Source organism: Somniosus microcephalus, chromosome 24, assembly GCF_052327205.1.
Source record: "Somniosus microcephalus isolate GS21.2 chromosome 24, FLI_Smic_1.0, whole genome shotgun sequence".
Lineage (NCBI taxonomy): Eukaryota > Metazoa > Chordata > Chondrichthyes > Squaliformes > Somniosidae > Somniosus > Somniosus microcephalus.
This window is the reverse complement of record NC_141010.1, coordinates 779,856-801,101: the sequence shown is the minus strand read 5'-3', so window position 1 is coordinate 801,101 and position 21,246 is coordinate 779,856. Positions and strand designations below refer to the sequence as shown.

At 52.8% G+C, this 21,246-nt stretch overlaps 2 protein-coding genes across 6 annotated transcripts in view; both read right to left on the bottom strand.

The window, feature by feature from the left end:
• mlx (MAX dimerization protein MLX) overlaps positions 1-17,225 on the bottom strand; it is a 49,710-nt gene extending 32,485 nt beyond the window's left edge. For 2 of the 4 annotated variants that reach the window (XM_085966035.1, XM_085966036.1), the window contains exons 1-2: positions 17,118-17,225; positions 1,635-1,671 (exon numbers count right to left, since the gene is read on the bottom strand). In XM_085966035.1, coding sequence (XP_085822161.1) covers positions 1,635-1,671; positions 17,118-17,159 — 79 coding nt within the window. In that variant the 5' untranslated portion in view covers positions 17,160-17,225. The remainder of the gene's footprint in view (positions 1-1,634; positions 1,672-17,117) is intronic. The other 2 variants (XM_085966037.1, XM_085966038.1) reach the window with 1 other exon arrangement.
• Positions 17,226-19,143: 1,918 nt separating this feature from the next.
• coasy (CoA synthase) overlaps positions 19,144-21,246 on the bottom strand; it is a 236,625-nt gene continuing 234,522 nt past the window's right edge. For both annotated transcript variants that reach the window (XM_085966033.1, XM_085966034.1), the window contains exon 10: positions 19,144-20,930. In XM_085966033.1, the coding sequence (XP_085822159.1) occupies positions 20,883-20,930 (48 nt within the window). In that variant the 3' untranslated portion in view covers positions 19,144-20,882. The remainder of the gene's footprint in view (positions 20,931-21,246) is intronic.

The window sequence follows — 21,246 nt, the reverse complement described above, 5'->3', positions numbered from 1 at the left end:
TGAATTTAGAGACAGCGGAAGGGTCGAGAGAAGTGCTGGTGAGGTAGAGCTAGGTATCGTCAACATACATGTGGAACCTGATGTGTTTACAGATGTTGTTGTCGAGGGGCAGCATGTAAATGAGAGATAGGAGGGGGCCAAGGATCGATTCTTGGGGGACTCCAGATGAAAAGGTGCAGGAGCAAGAAGAGAAGCCATTACAGGAGATTCTCTGGCTACGACTAGATAGATAGGAATGGAACCAAGCGAGTGCAGTCCCACCAAGCTGGACAAGGGAGGAGAGGCTTTTGAGGAGAATGGTGCAGTCAACGGTATCAAAGGCTGCAGACAGGTCAAGAAGGATAGTTTACCACGGTTACAGTCACATAGGATGTAATTTGTGACTTTGATTCGGGCTGTTTCCGTACTGTGGCAAGGGCAGAAAGCTGGATTCAAACAAGGAGTTGCAGGAAAGATGGGCACGGAAGAATGCTGACCCCTGGTTTGTAGATGATGTCATCAAGTTGCAGAACGTAGATGAGGAATAGGAAGGGGATCAAGGATTGAGCCTTGCAGCGTAACAATGATTATGCAGGGATAGGAGAACCATTGGTAATAAACTGAGTTTGGACAGGGAGAAATGGACATAGATTGGGCAGTAATACGATAGCAAAATACTGCGGATGCTGGAAATCCGAAATAACAACAGAAAACGCTGGAAAAACTCAGCAGGCCAGGCAACATCCGTGGAGAGAGAAACAAGAGTCAACGTTTCAGGTCGAAACCCTTCGTCAGGACTGAGAGAAAAGGCAGGAAATGAAACAAAAAGCAGTTTGGGGGCTGGGAAATGGGGGAGGGGATGAACGAAGAGCCATGAAGAGATATTCAAGGTGAGACGAGATGGTAATAGGACAGGTAAAGAAACAGACAATGGCTCTAAATGAAGTGTGAAATGCGCTGGCAAAGTCTTTCACTCTGCCGAAGTGTCGAAAATGATGAGGGGCCTGGATAGAGTGGATAGGAAGGATCGATTTCCCTCAGCAGTGAGGTCAATAACCAGGGGGTATAGATTTAAAATAATTGTTGAAGGATTAGAGGGGAGTTGAGAATTTTTTTTACCCAGAGGGTGGTGGGGGTCTGGAACTCACTGCCTGAAAGGGTGGGAGAGGCAGAAACCATCATCACATTTAAAAAGTACTTGGATATACACCTGCCGTAACCTACAGGACTACAGACCGAGAGCTGGAGAGTGGGATTAGGCTGGAGAGCTCTTTTCGGCCTGCTCACACATTGGCCGAATGGCCTCCTTCTGTGCTGTAAATTTCGATGATTCTATGAAAGAAGATAGGTTTCTCAGAAGTGGAACAGCACCCGAGAAACAGGAGCATAGAATCCAGCTTGTTGAGTCGTGGGGAGCTGGCTCAAGCTGACTGAAGGAGCAAATTGGTGTCCGAGGTGCTGTCTGGTGAGGGCTGGAGGAGAGACCCTGGTACAAGGGGAGGCCGTCAGAAGGGGCTCAACCCTCAGAGCACAGGAGCTCCACGCAATTGGGAAAACTTCTCACACCAGCAACCCCAAACAATGGGTGGGGGGGGGAAAGGGGCGGTTGACCATCTCACTGCGATGTGTTGCGGCGTTTCGGTCTCTGCACTCACCGGGGTCGAAGCCGTTGTCGGTGAACGAGGAGTCGGTCTGCAACCAGGCGGCGGTTTCAGGGAAAAAAAAACACATTTTGATGAAGACACATTCAGATTAAACAACATTTCCACCTGCCCCACCCGGGAATGGGGGCCTGTTCCCTCACCACCGCCCCCCTGGGAATGGGGCCTGTTTCCCCCCCCCCAACCCCAGGGAATGGGGCCTGTTCCCATTGCCCCCCTGGGAATGGGTTCTGTTTCCCCCCACCCCCCCGGGAATGGGGTCTGTTTCCCCAACCCCCCGGGAATGGGGCCTGTTCCCACTGCGCCCCCCCCCACCAACCCGGGAATGGAGCCTGTTCTCACCGCCGCCCGCCCCCCCGCCCCCCCCCGGGAATGGGGCCGGTTTCCTTCCCCCAACCCCCAGGGAATGGGGCCTGTGTTTCCCGCCCCCTGGGAATGGGGCCTGTGTTTCCCCCACCACCGGGAATTGAGCCCGTTTCCTCCCCCCCCGCCGGAAATGGGGCTTGTTTCCGCCCCCGCAGGAATGAGGCCTGTTTCCACCCCCTCCCTCCCACAGAATGGGGCCTGTTTTCCCCACCCCCCAGGGAATGGGGCCAGTTTCCTTCCCCCAACTCCCGGGAATGGGGCCTGTTCCCTCCCTCCCCCCGGGAATGGGGCCTGTTTTATAGAAACATAGAAGATAGGAGCAGGAGTAGGCCATTCGGCCCCTCGAGCCTGCTCCGCCATTCAATGAGATCATGGCTGATTATCCAAATTCAATACCGTGTCCCTGCCTTCTCCCCATATCCCTTGATCCCTTTAGCCTTAAGAAATATATCCAACTCCTTCTTGAATATATTTAATGAATTGGCCTCAACTGCCTTCAGTGGTAGAGAATTCTCCTCACAGCACATGTGTAGATATGTGAAGAGAAAAAGATTGGTGAAGTCAAACGTAGGTCCCTTAGTCAGAATCAGGGGAATTTATAATGGGTAACAAAGAAATGGCAGACCAATTAAATAAATATTTTGGTTCTGTCTTCACAAAGGAGGACACAAATAACCTCCCAGAGATGTCGGGGAACATAGGGTCTGAGGAAGGGGAGGAACTGATAGAAATCAGTATTTGTAAGGAAATGGCGTTAAGGAAATTGATGGGATTGAAGGCCGATAAATCCCCAGGGCCTGATAATCTACATCCTAGGGTACTTAAGGAAGTGGCCCTAGAAATAGTAGATGCATTGCTGATCATCTTCCAACATTCGATGGAATCTGGAACAGTTGCCATGGATTGGAGGGTAGCTAATGTTACCCCACTATTCAAAAAAGGTGGTAGGGAGAAAACGGGGAATTACAGACCGGTAAGCCTGACATCGGTAGTGGGGAAAATGCTAGAGTCCATTATAAAGGATGTAATAGCTGAGCACTTGGAAAACAGTCACAGGATCGGACAAAGTCAACATGGATTTACAAAAGGTAAATCGTGCTTGACTAATCTACTGGAATTTTTTGAGGATGTAACTGGTAAAATAGATAAGGGAGAATCAGTGGATGTCGTATATTTGGACTTTCAGAAGGCTTTCGATAAGGTCCCGCATAAGAGGTTAGCTTGTAAAGTCAAGGCACATGGGATTGGGGGCAAGGTATTGATTTGGATAGAAAACTGGTTGGCAGACAGAAAGCAAAGAGTTGGAATAAACGGGTCTTTTTCCGAGTGGCAGGCAGTGACTAGTGGGGTACTGCAGGGATCGGTCCGAGTACCCCAGCTATTCACAATATATATTAATGATCTAGACGAGGGAACTAGATGTAATATCTCCAAATTTGCAGACGATACAAAGCTAGGTGGGTGTGTGTGCTGTGAGGAGGATGCCGAGAAACTCCAGTATGATTTGGACAGGTTGGGTGATTGGGCAGAAGCATGGCAGATGCAGTATAATGTGGATAAATGTGAGGTTATCCACTTTGGTGGCAAAAACAGGAAGGCAGATTATTATCTGAATGGCAATAGATTGGGCGAAGGGGAAGTGCAACGAGACGTGGGTGTCCTTGTGCACCAGTCGCTGAAGGTAAGCATGCAGGTGCAGCAGGCGGTTAAGAAGGCAAATGGTATGTTGGCCTTCGTAGCGAGAGGCTTTGAGTACAGGAATAAGGATGTCTTGCTGCAGTTGTACAGGGCCTTGGTGAGACCACATCTTGAGTATTGTGTGCAGTTTTGGTCACCTTATCTGAGGAAGGATGTTCTTGCCATGGAAGGAGTTCAGCGAAGATTCACCAGGCTGATACCTGGGATGGCAGGAATGACATATGAGGAGAGATTGGGTCGATTGGGCTTGTACTCGCTGGTGTTTAGAAGAATGAGGGGATCTCATTGAAACTTATAAAATTCTGACAGGACTGGACAGACTAGATGCAGGAAGGATGTTCCCGATGGTCGGGGAGTCCAGAACCAGGAGTCACAGACTAAGGATAAAGGGTATGCCATTTAGGACAGAAATTAGGAGGAATTTCTTCACCCAGAGAGTGGTGAACCTGTGGAATTCTCTACCACAGAAGGCAGTAGAGGCCAATTCATTAAATATATTCAAGAAGGAGTTGGATATATTTCTTAAGGCTAAAGGGATCAAGGGGTATGGGGAGAAAGCAGGGACCGGGTATTGAATTTGGATGATCAGCCAGGATCACGTTGAATGGCGGAGCAGGCTTGAGGGGCCGAATGGCCTACTCCCGCTCCTATCTTCGATGTTTCACACACCCCCACCCAGCTTTGTGTTGTCTGCAAACTTGGAGATATTACATCTAGTTCCCTCGTCTAGATCATTTATATATATTGTGAATAGCTGGGGTCCTAGGACCGATCCCTGTGGTACCCCACTAGTCACTGCCTGCCACTCAGAGAAAGACCTGTGTATTCCAACTCTTTGCTTCCTGTCTGCCAACCAGTTCTCTATCCAAGTCAGTACCTTGCCCCGAATCCCATGTGCCTTAACTTTACACGCTAATCTCTTATGCGGGACCTTATCGAAAGCCTTCTGAAAGTCCAAATACACCACATTCACTGGTTCTCCCTTATCTATTCTACCAGTTACATCCTCAAAAAATTCCAGTAGATTAGTTAAGCACGATTTACCTTTTGTAAATCCATGTTGACTTTGTCCGATTCCCTTCACTGTTTTGCAAGTGCTCTGCTATTACATCTTTTATAATGGACCCTAGCATTTTCCCCACTACCGATGTCAGGCTTACCGGTCTATAATTCCCCGTTTTCTCTCTACCACCTTTTTTGAATAGTGGGGTTACATTAGCTACCCTCCAATCCATGGGAACTGTTCCAGAGTCTATAGAATTTTGGAAGATGACCAGCAATGCATCTACTATTTCTAGGGCCAGTGCCTGAAGTACCCTAGGATGTAGATTATCAGTCCCTGGGGATTTATCGGCCTTCAGTCCCGTCAATTTCCCTAACACCATTTCCCTACAAATAGTGATTTCATTCAGTTCCTCCCTCTCATTAGACCCTATGTTCCCCGACATCTCTGGGAGGTTATTTGTGTCCTCCTTTGTGAAGACAGAACCAAAGTATGTATTTAATTGGTCTGCCATTTATTTGTTCCCCATTATAAATTCCCCTGATTCTGACTGCAAGGGACCAACACTTGACTTCACCAATCTTTTTCTCTTCACATATCTATAGAAGCTTTCAGTCAGTTTTTATGTTCCCTGCAAGCTAACTCTCATACTCTATTTTCCCCCTCTTAATTAATCCTTTTGTCCTCCTTTGCTGAATCCTAAACTGCTCCCAATCCTCAGGTTTTCTGCTTTTTCTGGCCAATTTATATGTCCGCTCCTTGGACCTTATGCTATCCCTAATTCTCCTTGTTAGCCACGGTTAAGTCACCGTTTTTGTTTTATTTTTATGCCAAACAGGGATGAACAAATTCTGTAGTTCATCCATGCGATCTTTAAATGTTTGCCATTGCCTATCCACCGTCAACCCTTTGAGTAACATTCCCCAATCCATCATAAGAACATAAGAAATAGGAGGAGTAGGCCAATCGGCCCCTCGAGCCTGCTCCGCCATTCAATAAGATCATGGCTGATCTGATCCTAACCGCCAATCTACTGTCACAGAACCATCTCCTGAATCGAACAGAATTAGACACACGAAATAGGAGCAGGATCAGGCTACACGGCCCCTGGGCCCGCTCCGCTACCCACAGGGCCATGACCGATCCGAACCTAGACTCATGTCCAAATTCCTGCCCGCTCCCCGTAACCCTTAATTCCCTTTACTTCTAGGAAACTGTCTATTTCTGTTTTAAATTTATGTAATGATGTAGCTTCTACAGCTTTTTGGGGCAGCATATTCCATGGACCTACCACCCTCTGAGTGAAGTAGTTCCTCCTCATCTCAGTTTTGAAAGAGCAGCCCCTTATTCTAAGACTATGCCCCCTAGTTCTAGTTTCACCCATCATCGGGAACATCCTCCCCGCATCCACCCGATCCAACCCCTTCACAATCTTGTATGTTTCAATAAGATCGCCTCTCATTCTTCTGAACTCCAATGAGTAGAGTCCCAATCTACTCAACCTCTCCTCATACGTCCATCCCCTCATCCCCGGGATTAACCGAGTGAACCTTCTTTGTACTGACTCGAGAGCAAGTATGTCTTTTCTTAAGTATGGACACCAAAACTGTACGCAGTATTCCAGGTGCGGTCTCACCAATACCTTGTACAACTGAAGCAATACCTCCCTATTTTTATATTCTATCCCCCTAGCAATGAAAGCCAACATACCATTGGCCTTCTTAATCACTTGCTGCACCTGCATACTAACCTTTTGAGTTTCGTGCACCAGGACCCCCAGATCCCTTTGTACTTCAGTACTTTCCAGTTTCTTGCCATTAAGATAATAACTTGTTCTACGATTTTTCCTGCCAAAGTGCATAACCTCACACTTTGCAGTATTGTATTCCATCTGCCAAATCTCTGCCCACTTACTTAGCCTGTCTATGTCCCCTTGCAGGTTTTTTATGTCCTCCTCACTCACTACTTTCCCTCCCATCTTAGTATCATCTGCAAACTTTGATATGTTACACTCGGTCCCCTCCTCCAAATCGTTAATATAGATTGTAAAGAGTTGGGGACCCAGCACTGACCCCTGCGGAACACCACTAGTTACTGATTGCCAGTCTGAGAATCAACCATTTATCCCAACTCTCTGCCTTGTTAGATAGCCAATCCTCTATCCATGCCAGAATATTACCCCCAATCCCGTGATTTTTTATCTTAAGCAATAATCTTTTGTGTGGCACCTTGTCAAATGCCTTTTGGAAGTCTAAATACACTACGTCCACTGGTTCCCCTTTATCCACCCTGTATGTTACTTCCTCAAAGAACTCCAGCAAATTTGTCAAACATGACTTCCCCTTCATAAAACCATGCTGACATTGTCCTATTAAATTATGATTATCCAAATGTCCTGTTACTGTCTCCTTAATAATGGACTCCAAAATTTTACCTACCACAGATGTTAGGCTAACCGGTCTATAGTTTCCAGCCTTCTGTCTACTGCCCTTTTTAAATAAGGGTGTTACATTAGCAGTTTTCCAGTCTGCCGGGACCTTTGCTGAGTCGAGGGAGTTTTGGAAAATTATTACCAATGCATCCACAATCCCTACCGCCACTTCCCTCAAAACCCTAGGATGTAAGCCATCAGGTCCAGGTGATTTATCCGCCTTGAGTCCCATTATTTTACCGAGTACCACTTCCTTAGTGATTTTGATCGTGTTTAGCTCCTCCCCCCCTTTAGCCCCCTGTTTGTCCAGTGTTGGGATATTCTTAGTGTCTCCTACTGTAAAGACTGATATAAAATATTCATTCAGTGTTTTTGCCATCTCCATATTTCCCACCATTAATTTCCCGGTCTCATCCTCTAAGGGACCAACATTTACTTTAGCCACCCTTTTTCTTTTCATATAACTATAAAAACTGTTACTAGCTGTTTTTATATTTTTTGCTAATTTACTTTCATAATCTACCTTCCCTTTCTTGGCAGCACGGTGGCATAGTGGTTAGCACTGTTGTCTCACAGCGCCAGGGACCCGGGTTCGAATCCGGCCTCGGGTGACTGTCTGTGTGGAGTTTGCACATTCTCCCCGTGTTTGCGTGGGTTTTCTCCGGGTGCTCCGGTTTCCTCCCACAGTCCAAAGATGTGCGGGTTAGGTTGATTGGCTATGATAAATTGACCCTTAGTGTTAGGGGGATTAAATACGTGGGGTTACGGGGATAGGGTGGGATATGTGTCGGTGCAGGCTCGATGGGCTGAAATGGCCTCTATCTGCACTGTGGGGTTTCTGTGACTTCTGTGACTTCTTAATCAATCTTTTTGTTATTTTTTGCTGTCTTTTAAAGTTTTCCCAATCCTCTATCCTCCCACTAGATTTGGCTACCTTATATGCCCTTGTTTTTATTCGAATACTATCCTTAATTTCTTTACTTAGCCACGGATGGCTGTCTTTTCTTTTACACCCTTTTCTTCTCAGTGGAATATATATTTTTTGGAAGTTGTAAAATAACTCCTTGAATGTACACCACTGATCATGTATCGTCTTACCCTTTAATCTATTTTCCCAATCCACTCTACTCAATTCCGCTCTCATACCTTCATAGTCTCCTTTATTCAAGCTTAGCACGCTTGTTTGAGATCCAACCTTCTCACCCTCTAATTGAATATGGAATTCAACCATGTTATGGTCACTCATTCCAAGGGGATCCTTTACTAGGACATTTTTAATTAATCCTGTCTCATTACACAGGACCAGATCTAAGGTTGCCTGCCCCCTGGTTGGTTCAGTTACATACTGCTCAAGAAACCCATCCCTAATACACTCAATGAACTCATCCTCAAGGCAGCCCTGCCCAATTTGATTTGTCCAATTAATATGATAGTTGAAATCCCCCATAATTATAGATGTTCCCTTATTACAAGCCTCAACTATTTCCTGATTGATACTCCGTCCAACCGAGTTGCAACTGTTCGGAGGCCTATAGACTACGCCCACTAGTGCTTTTTTCCCCTTATTATTCCTTATCTCCACCCAAACTGTTTCATTATCCTTATCTTTTGACCCAATATCATTTCTCTGTATTACAGTGATTCCTTCCTTTATTAAGATAGCCACCCCACCTCCCCTTCCTAGCCAACTTGCGCCTCATACCATCGTAGTTTCCTTTCTTTAAATTCAGGACCCTAGTCTCTGAAGCAACTGCTTCACTCTACATCTTAACGAAGAATTCGATCATATTATGATCGCTCCACCCCCAAGGGGCCTCACACAAGATTGCTAATTATTCCTTTATCATTACATAATACCCAGTCTAAGATGGCCTGATCTCCAGTTGGTTCCTCGACATATTGGTCCAGGAAACCATCCCGTATACACTCCAGGAATTCCTCCTCCACAGTATTGTTACTAATTTGATTAGCCCAATTTATATGCAGATTAAAGTCACCCATGATAACTGCTGTTTCCCCTCCTCCCCGGGAATGGGGCCTGTTTCCTCCTCCCCGGGAATTGGGCCTGTTTCCTCCTCCCCGGGAATGAGGCCTGTTTCCTCCTCCCCGGGAATGGGGCCTGTTTCCTCCCCCGCTGGAATGGGGCCTGTTTCCTCCCCCCCTGGGAATGAGGCCTGTTTCCTCCTCCCCGGGAATGGGGCCTGTTTCCTCCCCCGCTGGAATGGGGCCTGTTTCCTCCTCCCCGGGAATGGGGCCTGTTTCCTCCTCCCCGGGAATGGGGCCTGTTTCCTCCCCCGCTGGAATGGGGCCTGTTTCCTCCTCCCCGGGAATGGGGCCTGTTTCCTCCTCCCCGGGAATGGGGCCTGTTTCCTCCCCCCCTGGGAATGAGGCCTGTTTCCTCCTCCCCGGGAATGGGGCCTGTTTCCTCCTCCCCGGGAATGGGGCCTGTTTCCTCCCCCCCCGGGAATGAGGCCTGTTTCCTCCCCCCCCGGGAATGGGGCCTGTTTCCTCCTCCCCGGGAATGGGGCCTGTTTCCTCCTCCCCGGGAATGGGGCCTGTTTCCTCCTCCCCGGGAATGGGGCCTGTTTCCTCCTCCCCGGGAATGGGGCCTGTTTCCTCACCCCCCAGGAATGAGGCCTGTTCTCTCCCCCCCAGGAATGAGGCCTGTTTCCTCCTCCACCCCCCCCGGGAATGGGGCCTGTTTCCTCCCACCACCCCGGGAATGGGGCCTGTTTCCTCCCCCCCAGGAATGAGGCCTGTTTCCTCCTCCCCCCCCCCCGCCCCCAGGGAATGAGGCCTGTTTCCTCCTCCCCGGGAATGGGGCCTGTTTCCTCCCCCCCGGGAATGAGGCTTGTTTCCTCCTCCCCGGGAATGGGGCCTGTTTCCTCCTCCCCGGGAATGAGGCCTGTTTCCTCCTCCCCCCCCGCCGCCCCCAGGGAATGAGGCCTGTTTCCTCCTCCCCGGGAATGGGGCCTGTTTCCTCCCCCCCGGGAATGAGGCTTGTTTCCTCCTCCCCGGGAATGGGGCCTGTTTCCTCCTCCCCGGGAATGGGGCCTGTTTCCTCCTCCCCGGGAATGGGGCCTGTTTCCTCCCCCCCTGGGAATGAGGCCTGTTTCCTCCTCCCCGGGAATGGGGCCTGTTTCCTCCTCCCCGGGAATGGGGCCTGTTTCCTCCCCCCCCGGGAATGAGGCCTGTTTCCTCCCCCCCGGGAATGGGGCCTGTTTCCTCCTCCCCGGGAATGAGGCCTGTTTCCCCACCCCCAGGAATGAGGCTTGTTTCCTCCTCCCCGGGAATGGGGCCTGTTTCCTTTCCTCCCCCCCCCCCAAAGGAATGAGGCCTGTTTCCTTCCCCCTCCCCCCAGGAATGAGGCCTGTTTCCTCCTCCCCGGGAATGGGGCTTGTTTCCTCCCCCCCCCGGGAATGGGGCCTGTTTCCTCCTCCCCGGGAATGGGGCCTGTTTCCTCCTCCCCGGGAATGGGGCCTGTTTCCTCCTCCCCGGGAATGGGGCCTGTTTCCTCCTCCCCGGGAATGAGGCCTGTTTCCTCCTCCCCGGGAATGAGGCCTGTTTCTTCCTCCCCGGGAATGAGGCCTGTTTCTTCCTCCTCCCCGGGAATGAGGCCTGTTTCTTCCTCCTCCCCGGGAATGAGGCCTGTTTCTTCCTCCTCCCCGGGAATGAGGCCTGTTTCTTCCTCCTCCCCGGGAATGGGGCCTGTTTCTTCCTCCTCCCCGGGAATGAGGCCTGTTTCTTCCTCCTCCCCGGGAATGAGGCCTGTTTCTTCCTCCTCCCCGGGAATGAGGCCTGTTTCCTTCCTCCCCAAGGAATGAGGCCTGTTTCCTCCTCCCCGGGAATGAGGCCTTTTTCTTCCTCCTCCCCGGGAATGAGGCCTGTTTCTTCCTCCTCCCCGGGAATGAGGCCTGTTTCTTCCTCCTCCCCGGGAATGAGGCCTGTTTCCTTCCTCCCCAAGGAATGAGGCCTGTTTCCTCCTCCCCGGGAATGAGGCCTTTTTCTTCCTCCTCCCCGGGAATGAGGCCTGTTTCTTCCTCCTCCCCGGGAATGAGGCCTGTTTCTTCCTCCTCCCCGGGAATGAGGCCTGTTTCCTCCTCCCCAGGAATGGGGCCTGTTTCCTCCTCCCCGGGAATGAGGCCTGTTTCCTCCTCCCCGGGAATGAGGCCTGTTTCCTTCCTCCCCCAGGAATGAGGCCTGTTTCCTCCTCCCCGGGAATGAGGCCTGTTTCCTCCCCCCCCGGGAATGAGGCCTGTTTCCTCCTCCCCGGGAATGAGGCCTGTTTCCTCCTCCCCGGGAATGAGGCCTGTTTCCTCCCCCCCCGGGAATGAGGCCTGTTTCCTCCTCCCCGGGAATGAGGCCTGTTTCTCCCCCCCAAGGAATGAGGCCTGTTTCCTCCTCCCCGGGAATGAGGCCTGTTTCCTCCTCCCCGGGAATGAGGCCTGGTTCCTCCTCCCCGGGAATGAGGCCTGTTTCCTCCTCCCCGGGAATGAGGCCTGTTTCCTCCTCCCCGGGAATGAGGCCTGTTTCTCCCCCCCAAGGAATGAGGCCTGTTTCCTCCCCCCCAGGAATGAGGCCTGTTTCCTCTTCCCCGGGAATGAGGCCTGTTTCTCCCCCCCAGGAATGAGGCCTGTTTCCTCCTCCCCGGGAATGAGGCCTGTTTCCTCCTCCCCGGGAATGAGGCCTGTTTCTCCCCCCCAAGGAATGAGGCCTGTTTCTCCCCCCCAGGAATGAGGCCTGTTTCCTCCTCCCCGGGAATGAGGCCTGTTTCCTTCCTCCCCCCAAGGAATGAGGCCTGTTTCCCCCCCCCCCCCCGCCGCCAAGGAATGAGGCCTGTTTCCCCCCCCCCCACCCAAGGAATGAGGCCTGTTTCCTTCCTCCCCCAGGAATGAGGCCTGTTTCCTCCTCCCCGGGAATGAGGCCTGTTTCCTTCCTCCCCCAGGAATGAGGCCTGTTTCCTCCCCCCCGGGAATGAGGCCTGTTTCCTCCTCCCCGGGAATGAGGCCTGTTTCCTCCTCCCCGGGAATGAGGCCTGTTTCCTCACCCCCCCCCCCGGGAATGAGGCCTGTTTCCTCCTCCCCGGGAATGAGGCCTGTTTCTCCCCCCCAAGGAATGAGGCCCGTTTCCTCCTCCCCGGGAATGAGGCTTGTTTCCTCCCCCCCAGGAATGGGGCCTGTTTCCTCCTCCCCGGGAATGAGGCCTGTTTCTCCCCCCCCAAGGAATGAGGCCTGTTTCCTCCCCCCCAGGAATGAGGCCTGTTTCCTACTCCCCGGGAATGAGGCCTGTTTCTCCCCCCCAAGGAATGAGGCCTGTTTCCTCCTCCCCGGGAATGAGGCCTGTTTCCTCCTCCCCGGGAATGAGGCCTGTTTCCTCCTCCCCGGGAATGAGGCCTGTTTCTCCCCCCCAGGAATGAGGCCTGTTTCCTACTCCCCGGGAATGAGGCCTGTTTCTCCCCCCCAAGGAATGAGGCCTGTTTCCTCCTCCCCGGGAATGAGGCCTGTTTCCTCCTCCCCGGGAATGAGGCCTGTTTCCTCCTCCCCGGGAATGAGGCCTGTTTCTCCCCCCCAAGGAATGAGGCCTGTTTCCTCCCCCCCAGGAATGAGGCCTGTTTCCTCCTCCCCGGGAATGAGGCCTGTTTCTCCCCCCCAGGAATGAGGCCTGTTTCCTCCTCCCCGGGAATGAGGCCTGTTTCTCCCCCCCCAAGGAATGAGGCCTGTTTCTCCCCCCCAGGAATGAGGCCTGTTTCTCCCCCCCAGGAATGAGGCCTGTTTCCTCCTCCCCGGGAATGAGGCCTGTTTCCTCCTCCCCGGGAATGAGGCCTGTTTCTCCCCCCCAGGAATGAGGCCTGTTTCCTCCTCCCCGGGAATGAGGCCTGTTTCCTCCCCTCCCCCCCCGGGAATGAGGCCTGTTTCCTCCTCCCCGGGAATGAGGCCTGTTTCCTCCTCCCCGGGAATGGGGCCTGTTTCCTCCCCCCCCCCGCGCCTAGGAATGAGGCCTGTTTCCCCCCCCGGGAATGGGGCCTGTTTCCTCCCCCCCCCCGGGAATGGGGCCTGTTTCCTCCCCCCCCCGCGCCTAGGAATGAGGCCTGTTTCCCCCCCCGGGAATGGGGCCTGTTTCCTCCCCCCCCCCGGGAATGGGGCCTGTTTCCTCCCCCCCCCAGGAATGAGGCCTGTTTCCTCCTCCCCGGGAATGAGGCCTGTTTCCTCCTCCCCGGGAATGAGGCCTGTTTCCTCCTCCCCGGGAATGAGGCCTGTTTCCTCCCCCCCCGGGAATGAGGCCTGTTTCCTCCTCCCCGGGAATGAGGCCTGTTTCTCCCCCCCAAGGAATGAGGCCTGTTTCCTCCTCCCCGGGAATGAGGCCTGTTTCCTCCTCCCCGGGAATGAGGCCTGGTTCCTCCTCCCCGGGAATGAGGCCTGTTTCCTCCTCCCCGGGAATGAGGCCTGTTTCCTCCTCCCCGGGAATGAGGCCTGTTTCTCCCCCCCAAGGAATGAGGCCTGTTTCCTCCCCCCCAGGAATGAGGCCTGTTTCCTCCTCCCCGGGAATGAGGCCTGTTTCTCCCCCCCAGGAATGAGGCCTGTTTCCTCCTCCCCGGGAATGAGGCCTGTTTCCTCCTCCCCGGGAATGAGGCCTGTTTCTCCCCCCCAAGGAATGAGGCCTGTTTCTCCCCCCCAGGAATGAGGCCTGTTTCCTCCTCCCCGGGAATGAGGCCTGTTTCCTTCCTCCCCCCAAGGAATGAGGCCTGTTTCCCCCCCCCCCCCCGCCGCCAAGGAATGAGGCCTGTTTCCCCCCCCCCCACCCAAGGAATGAGGCCTGTTTCCTTCCTCCCCCAGGAATGAGGCCTGTTTCCTCCTCCCCGGGAATGAGGCCTGTTTCCTTCCTCCCCCAGGAATGAGGCCGGTTTCCTCCCCCCCGGGAATGAGGCCTGTTTCCTCCTCCCCGGGAATGAGGCCTGTTTCCTCCTCCCCGGGAATGAGGCCTGTTTCCTCACCCCCCCCCCGGGAATGAGGCCTGTTTCCTCCTCCCCGGGAATGAGGCCTGTTTCTCCCCCCCAAGGAATGAGGCCCGTTTCCTCCTCCCCGGGAATGAGGCTTGTTTCCTCCCCCCCAGGAATGGGGCCTGTTTCCTCCTCCCCGGGAATGAGGCCTGTTTCTCCCCCCCCCAAGGAATGAGGCCTGTTTCCTCCCCCCCAGGAATGAGGCCTGTTTCCTACTCCCCGGGAATGAGGCCTGTTTCTCCCCCCCAAGGAATGAGGCCTGTTTCCTCCTCCCCGGGAATGAGGCCTGTTTCCTCCTCCCCGGGAATGAGGCCTGTTTCCTCCTCCCCGGGAATGAGGCCTGTTTCTCCCCCCCAGGAATGAGGCCTGTTTCCTACTCCCCGGGAATGAGGCCTGTTTCTCCCCCCCAAGGAATGAGGCCTGTTTCCTCCTCCCCGGGAATGAGGCCTGTTTCCTCCTCCCCGGGAATGAGGCCTGTTTCCTCCTCCCCGGGAATGAGGCCTGTTTCTCCCCCCCAAGGAATGAGGCCTGTTTCCTCCCCCCCAGGAATGAGGCCTGTTTCCTCCTCCCCGGGAATGAGGCCTGTTTCTCCCCCCCAGGAATGAGGCCTGTTTCCTCCTCCCCGGGAATGAGGCCTGTTTCTCCCCCCCCAAGGAATGAGGCCTGTTTCTCCCCCCCAGGAATGAGGCCTGTTTCTCCCCCCCAGGAATGAGGCCTGTTTCCTCCTCCCCGGGAATGAGGCCTGTTTCCTCCTCCCCGGGAATGAGGCCTGTTTCTCCCCCCCAGGAATGAGGCCTGTTTCCTCCTCCCCGGGAATGAGGCCTGTTTCCTCCCCTCCCCCCCCCGGGAATGAGGCCTGTTTCCTCCTCCCCGGGAATGAGGCCTGTTTCCTCCTCCCCGGGAATGGGGCCTGTTTCCTCCCCCCCCCGCGCCTAGGAATGAGGCCTGTTTCCCCCCCCGGGAATGGGGCCTGTTTCCTCCCCCCCCCCGGGAATGGGGCCTGTTTCCTCCCCCCCCCCGCGCCTAGGAATGAGGCCTGTTTCCCCCCCCGGGAATGGGGCCTGTTTCCTCCCCCCCCCGGGAATGGGGCCTGTTTCCTCCCCCCCCCAGGAATGAGGCCTGTTTCCTCCTCCCCGGGAATGAGGCCTGTTTCCTCCTCCCCGGGAATGGGGCCTGTTTCCCCCCCCCCCCGCGCCTAGGAATGAGGCCTGTTTCCCCCCCCGGGAATGGGGCCTGTTTCCTCCCCCCCCCGCGCCTAGGAATGAGGCCTGTTTCCCCCCCCCGGGAATGGGGCCTGTTTCCTCCCCCCCCCGGGAATGGGGCCTGTTTCCTCCCCCCCCCAGGAATGAGGCCTGTTTCCTCCCCCCCCCGCGCCTAGGAATGAGGCCTGTTTCCTCCCCCCCCCCGGGAATGAGGCCTGTTTCCCCCCCCGGGAATGGGGCCTGTTTCCTCCCCCCCCCAGGAATGAGGCCCGTTTCCTCCCCCCCCCCCCCCGGGAATGGGGCCTGTTTCCTCCCCCCCCCGGGAATGAGGCCTGTTTCCTCCCCCCCCCCAGGAATGAGGCCTGTTTCCTCCCCCCCCCCCCCGGGAATGGGGCCTGTTTCCTCCCCCCCCCAGGAATGAGGCCTGTTTCCTCCCCCCCCCCGGGAATTGGGCCTGTTTCCTCCCCCCCCCCGGGAATGAGGCCTGTTTCCTCCCCCCCCCCCCGGGAATGGGGCCTGTTTCCTCCCCCCCCGGGAATGAGGCCTGTTTCCTCCCCCCCCCAGGAATGAGGCCTGTTTCCTCCCCCCCCCCGGGAATGGGGCCTGTTTCCTCCCCCCCCCAGGAATGAGGCCTGTTTCCTCCCCCCCCAGGAATGAGGCCTGTTTCCTCCCCCCCCCGGGAATGGGGCCTGTTTCCTCCCCCCCCCAGGAATGAGGCCTGTTTCCTCCCCCCCCAGGAATGAGGCCTGTTTCCTCCCCCCCCCAGGAATGAGGCCTGTTTCCTCCCCCCCCCGGGAATGAGGCCTGTTTCCTCCCCCCCCCCGGGAATGAGGCCTGTTTCCTCCCCCCCCCCGGGAATGGGGCCTGTTTCCTCCCCCCCCCCGGGAATGAGGCCTGTTTCCTCCCCTCCCCCCCCGGGAATGAGGCCTGTTTCCTCCCCCCCCCAGGAATGAGGCCTGTTTCCTCCCCCCCCCCGGGAATGGGGCCTGTTTCCTCCCCCCCCCCCCCAGGAATGAGGCCTGTTTCCTCCCCCCCCCCGGGAATGGGGCCTGTTTCCTCCCCCCCCCCCAGGAATGAGGCCTGTTTCCTCCTCCCCGGGAATGGGGCCTGTTTCCTCCCCCCCCCCGGGAATGAGGCCTGTTTCCTCCCCCCCCAGGAATGAGGCCTGTTTCCTCCTCCCCGGGAATGAGGCCTGTTTCCTCCTCCCCGGGAATGAGGCCTGTTTCCTCCCCCCCCCCCCAGGAATGAGGCCTGTTTCCCCCCCCCCCAGGAATGAGGCCTGTTTCCTCCCCCCCCCCCGGGAATGAGGCCTGTTTCCTCCCCCCCCAGGAATGAGGCCTGTTTCCTCCCCCCCGGGAATGAGGCCTGTTTCCTCCCCCCCCAGGAATGAGGCCTGTTTCCTCCTCCCCAGGAATGAGGCCTGTTTCCTCCTCCCCGGGAATGAGGCCTGTTTCCTCCCCCCCACCCCCGGGAATGAGGCCTGTTTCCTCCTCCCCGGGAATGAGGCCTGTTTCCTCCTCCCCGGGAATGGGGCCTGTTTCCTCCTCCCCGGGAATGAGGCCTGTTTCTTCCTCCTCCCCGGGAAAGGGGCTTGTTTCCTTCCCTGCCCGGCCAGTCACGCAGTTTCGGGCCCGCTGGGTGAGGAGGCACCTCCAGCGGGAGGCGCCTATCGGGGCTCCCCGGGCCCGGGGTTTCGGGTCGGAGTTTTCCCGGGCCCGGGGTTTCGGGTCGGAGTTTCCCCGGGGCCGGGGTTTCGGGTCGGGTTCTCTGGGCCGCTCACCTTCACCCACGGATCGTCCGCCGCGCCGCCCGGATCCGTCATGGCGCCAGCCTGTCCCCTGACCTCAGGCACGGCGCCCACCGGCGGCCGCGGGGGGAAACGCAGCGCTCAAGCTGACCTTGCAATTCTCAGTTTGTCCCTTTGAGTAAATTGCATCGCTTTCTTCATCTACTTCATCGTAGAACCCCAGGCTCGCACCGCTTACTCTTTCGGCCAGTTCCATATCCATTGACAAATTGGGCCTGGATACTAACCCAGCACCTTAAACTTATGCAACAGCCTTTCATGTGAAGTTTTATCAAAGGCTTTCTGTAAATTCAGGGACTCTATATTAGCTTATACAGCTTTCCCAACATCCATTAAAGATATCACTTCCTCGGAAAGATGGGGTTAGTCAAGTCGATCTCCTGCTTCTGAAACTGTTAGCTCTTATCATTTACCATCATATTTTCATATAGAGGTGACCGTAAACTGATCAATTTCATCATGTTGAGCAGGAATGCAATGAGATGAAGCTAGGGCCCTTGATGAACATAAGAATCAGGAGCATCAGTAAGCCATTCAGCCCGAGCCTGCTCCGCCATTCAATAAGATCATGGCTGAACTTCTGCCTCAATTTCACTTTCCCGTCCGATCTCCATCTCCCTTGATTCCCCTAGAGACCAAAAATCTACCTATCTATATACTTGAATATACTCAATGACTCAGCACCACATCTTAAATGGCTGACCCCTTATCCTAAGACTACGCCCCCTAATTCTAGACTCTCCAGCCAGAGGAAACCTCTCAACCCCCCCTCAGAATCTTGTATGTTTCAATGAGATTACACCTCCATCTTCTAAACTCCAGAGAGAATAGGCCCAATCTACTCAATCTCTTCTCATAGAACAACACTCTCATCCCAGGAATCAATCTGGTGAACCTTCATTGCAACCCCTCTAAGGCAAGTATGTCCTTCCTCAGATAAGGAGACCAGAACTGTGCACAGTACTCCAGCTGTGGTCTCACCAAAGCCCTGTACAATTGTAGCAAGACTTCCTTACTCTTGTACTCCAGCCCCTTGCAATCTAGACCAACATGCCATCTGCCTTCCTACTTGCTTGCCGTACCTGCATGCTAATTCTGTGTTTCCTGTACGAGGACACCTAAATCTCTCTGAACACCAACATTTAATAGTTTCTCACCATTTAAAAAATATTGTTTTTCTATTCTTCCTAGCAAAGTGAATAACCTCACATTCCCCCACATTATACTCCATCTGCCACCTTATTGCCCACTCACTTAACCTGTCTATATCCCTTTGCAGGCTCTTTGTATCCTCCTCACAGCTTACTTTCCCACCTAGCTTTGTATCCTCAGCAAACTTGGATACATTACACTCGGTCCCTTCAACTAAGCCATTAATATAGATTGTGAATAGCTGAGGCCCAAGCACTGATCCTTGCAGCATCCCACTAGTTACAGCCTGCCAACCGGAAAATTACCCATTTATCCCTACTCTCTGTTTTCTGTCCGTTAACCAATCTTCTATCTATGCTAATATATTACCCTCAACCCCAGGATCTTGCGTAACAACCTTTTATGTGACAACTTATCAAATGCCTTTTGGAAATCCAAATATACTACATCCACTGGTTTCTCTTTATCTACCCTACCAGCTACATCCTCAAAATACTCTAATAAATTTGTTAAACACAATTTCCCTTTCATAAAACCATGTTCACTCTGCCTAATCATATTATGATTTTCTAAATGCCCTGTTACCACTTCCTTAATAATGGATTCCAGCATTTTCCCGACAACTGATAAGGACATATTGATGTCTCATGAGGTATGATCTTCAGATACCGCTGTGTGTGCAGAAGTGACGTGTTGTGGATGAAGCAACCAATACATTTCCTCCATTCTGATAAACAATGTTCACCACTACTCTCTGCTTTCTGTCTTTTATCCAATTTCGTATCCACGATGCGACTGTCCCTTTAATACCTTGGGCTTCAATTTTACTCACAAGTCTATTATGTGGTACTTTATCAAAGTAAATTTATTTATTTTAATTGCAAAAATTAGTTTTGTCACTTCAGTAAACCTAATTAAAAGACATGCCATTGTATATTTAGTCAGTTGATAACACGTGCAGGAAAAACAGTTCTGCAAAAGAAAACATCTGGGTATACAGCATCCTTTTTAACTGGAGTTTCTGTAGAAACAGGACATTGATTCAGTACCACTCCGTACCAGTCAAAGACAGACTTAAAATTAAAGTTTCACTTGGTGGAATATCAAATATATGCAACAAGAGTGAAACAGTTGATTAGATAAAGTAATGGAAAAAAATAACTTAAGTAAGGAAAATTCAAGTTATTGATAAGGGATAATTCAATTAAATTCTTAACTTTTATATAATTATGTAATGCAGAATTGTGTGGATTAGCTTCCATCCCCATTCCCGTGGCCCCGACCCGACCCCCATTCTCCACCTAACCACCATCTTCTCTCCCTGCCCTCCCAATTCTTCAATAGTCACCAGTAGCTTCATCCAGCAGCTAAATCCTAGCATTACCACCTTTTTCCGAGTTCAGCAGCACTACCCACGATTTCATAATGTGCCATTTTCCAGAAAAAAGAGCAGAGTTGAAATATTGAATAAAAACACTTTGGGGGAGAAATTCAGTATCATCCCATTTGGGGCGCTAACTTTTAAAAGTTGAAAAAATTAGCGCCAGGCGCTAATGTTTTTCAACTTTTTAAAAATTCGGGGCTTGCACTCCAGGAAGGAAGTGGAGTGCAAAATCAAGCGATCCACTTCCTTCCTGGAGCGCAACAGGCTGCAGGCAAGACGGTAGGTGTGCAGTGCTGCACAATGGGCCGTGCAGCACTGCCGTGTTGGAAGGTTCTTTCCCTCCATTAAAGGGAAGGGCCATCGCTGCAGGCTCTGCAAGGGGAAAACTTACCTGGTCCTCAACGGCAACTGTGATCAGGCCCAATCAGCCTGATGCACTGCAGCAGAGTGCTGGGCTGATCGATTGCTGGCGAAGACAAATGAATAAAAAAAGAGAACGAGCATTTCAGAATTTTTTTTTTTACTTATCTCGGCCACCTCGCCTTTACGTATCGCCCCCGAAGCGCCCGGCCTCCCGATGAACGCCTCCTGCAGCTGCTGTTTTCGCCCAGCGATGCTGCAGGGGATGGAACCGAAGTTCAGGTCCGGGTCGCTACCGGGGTGATGTGCACGGCGATGATGTCATGATCTCCGGGTGAAGGATATCGGGGTGCAACGCCATACTGCCGCCGCAAACCACCCGCCGAATATAGCGGGAGTCGATCTTCTCGCCGCGCCCGGTTGGGAAGTGCTTAGCACCCCGTTATCACCCCCCAGAGGCGATAACGGGAGGTGCCAAGGAGGCCAATTTCTAGCCCTATAAATTAAAATACATTGAACGCTTATTAGCTTTTAAAAATCATGTTGAAAATGGTTGTGGAAATGTACTTTTGCCCAAACTTCATCACTGGGGGTTTAAGGGAATGGAGACAGACAGGTTTTTGGAATGAAAAAGTGCCTTCAGATCATAAGCAACATATCTGTTTGTAGCACCATTATTACACCTGCGATGCAATTATGATTTGTACAACGTACACAAGTACTTGTATATTTAGTATCAGTGCATTCAGTCTAATCAACATTCTTCTGTGATTTGTTGAACGGCGTTCTTCTAAACTGTTAATCAACAAAATAGCGAGAGAGATCCTTGGACTCATAACATGTCAACAGAGAGGCCTACGCTTCTGGAGGAGCTGCCATGCCTTCTGGATCTGAAAAAGTACAACAGAAAACAAATAGTAAGGTCAATGTTCACATGATTCACCTTCGACTTTTCCCTTCCTCAACTTCTCTACCTCCATTTCTGGGGATAGGCTGTTGTTTATAGAATCATAGAAGTTTACGGCACAGAAGGAGGCCATTCGTCCCATCGTGTCTGTGCTGGCCGATAAAAGCTATCCAGCCTAATCCCACTTTCCAGCTCTTGGTCCGTAGCCTTGTAGGTTACGGCACTTCAAGTGCATATCCAAGTACTTTTTAAATGTGATGAGCATTTCTGCCTCTACCACCCTTTCAGGCAGTGAGTTC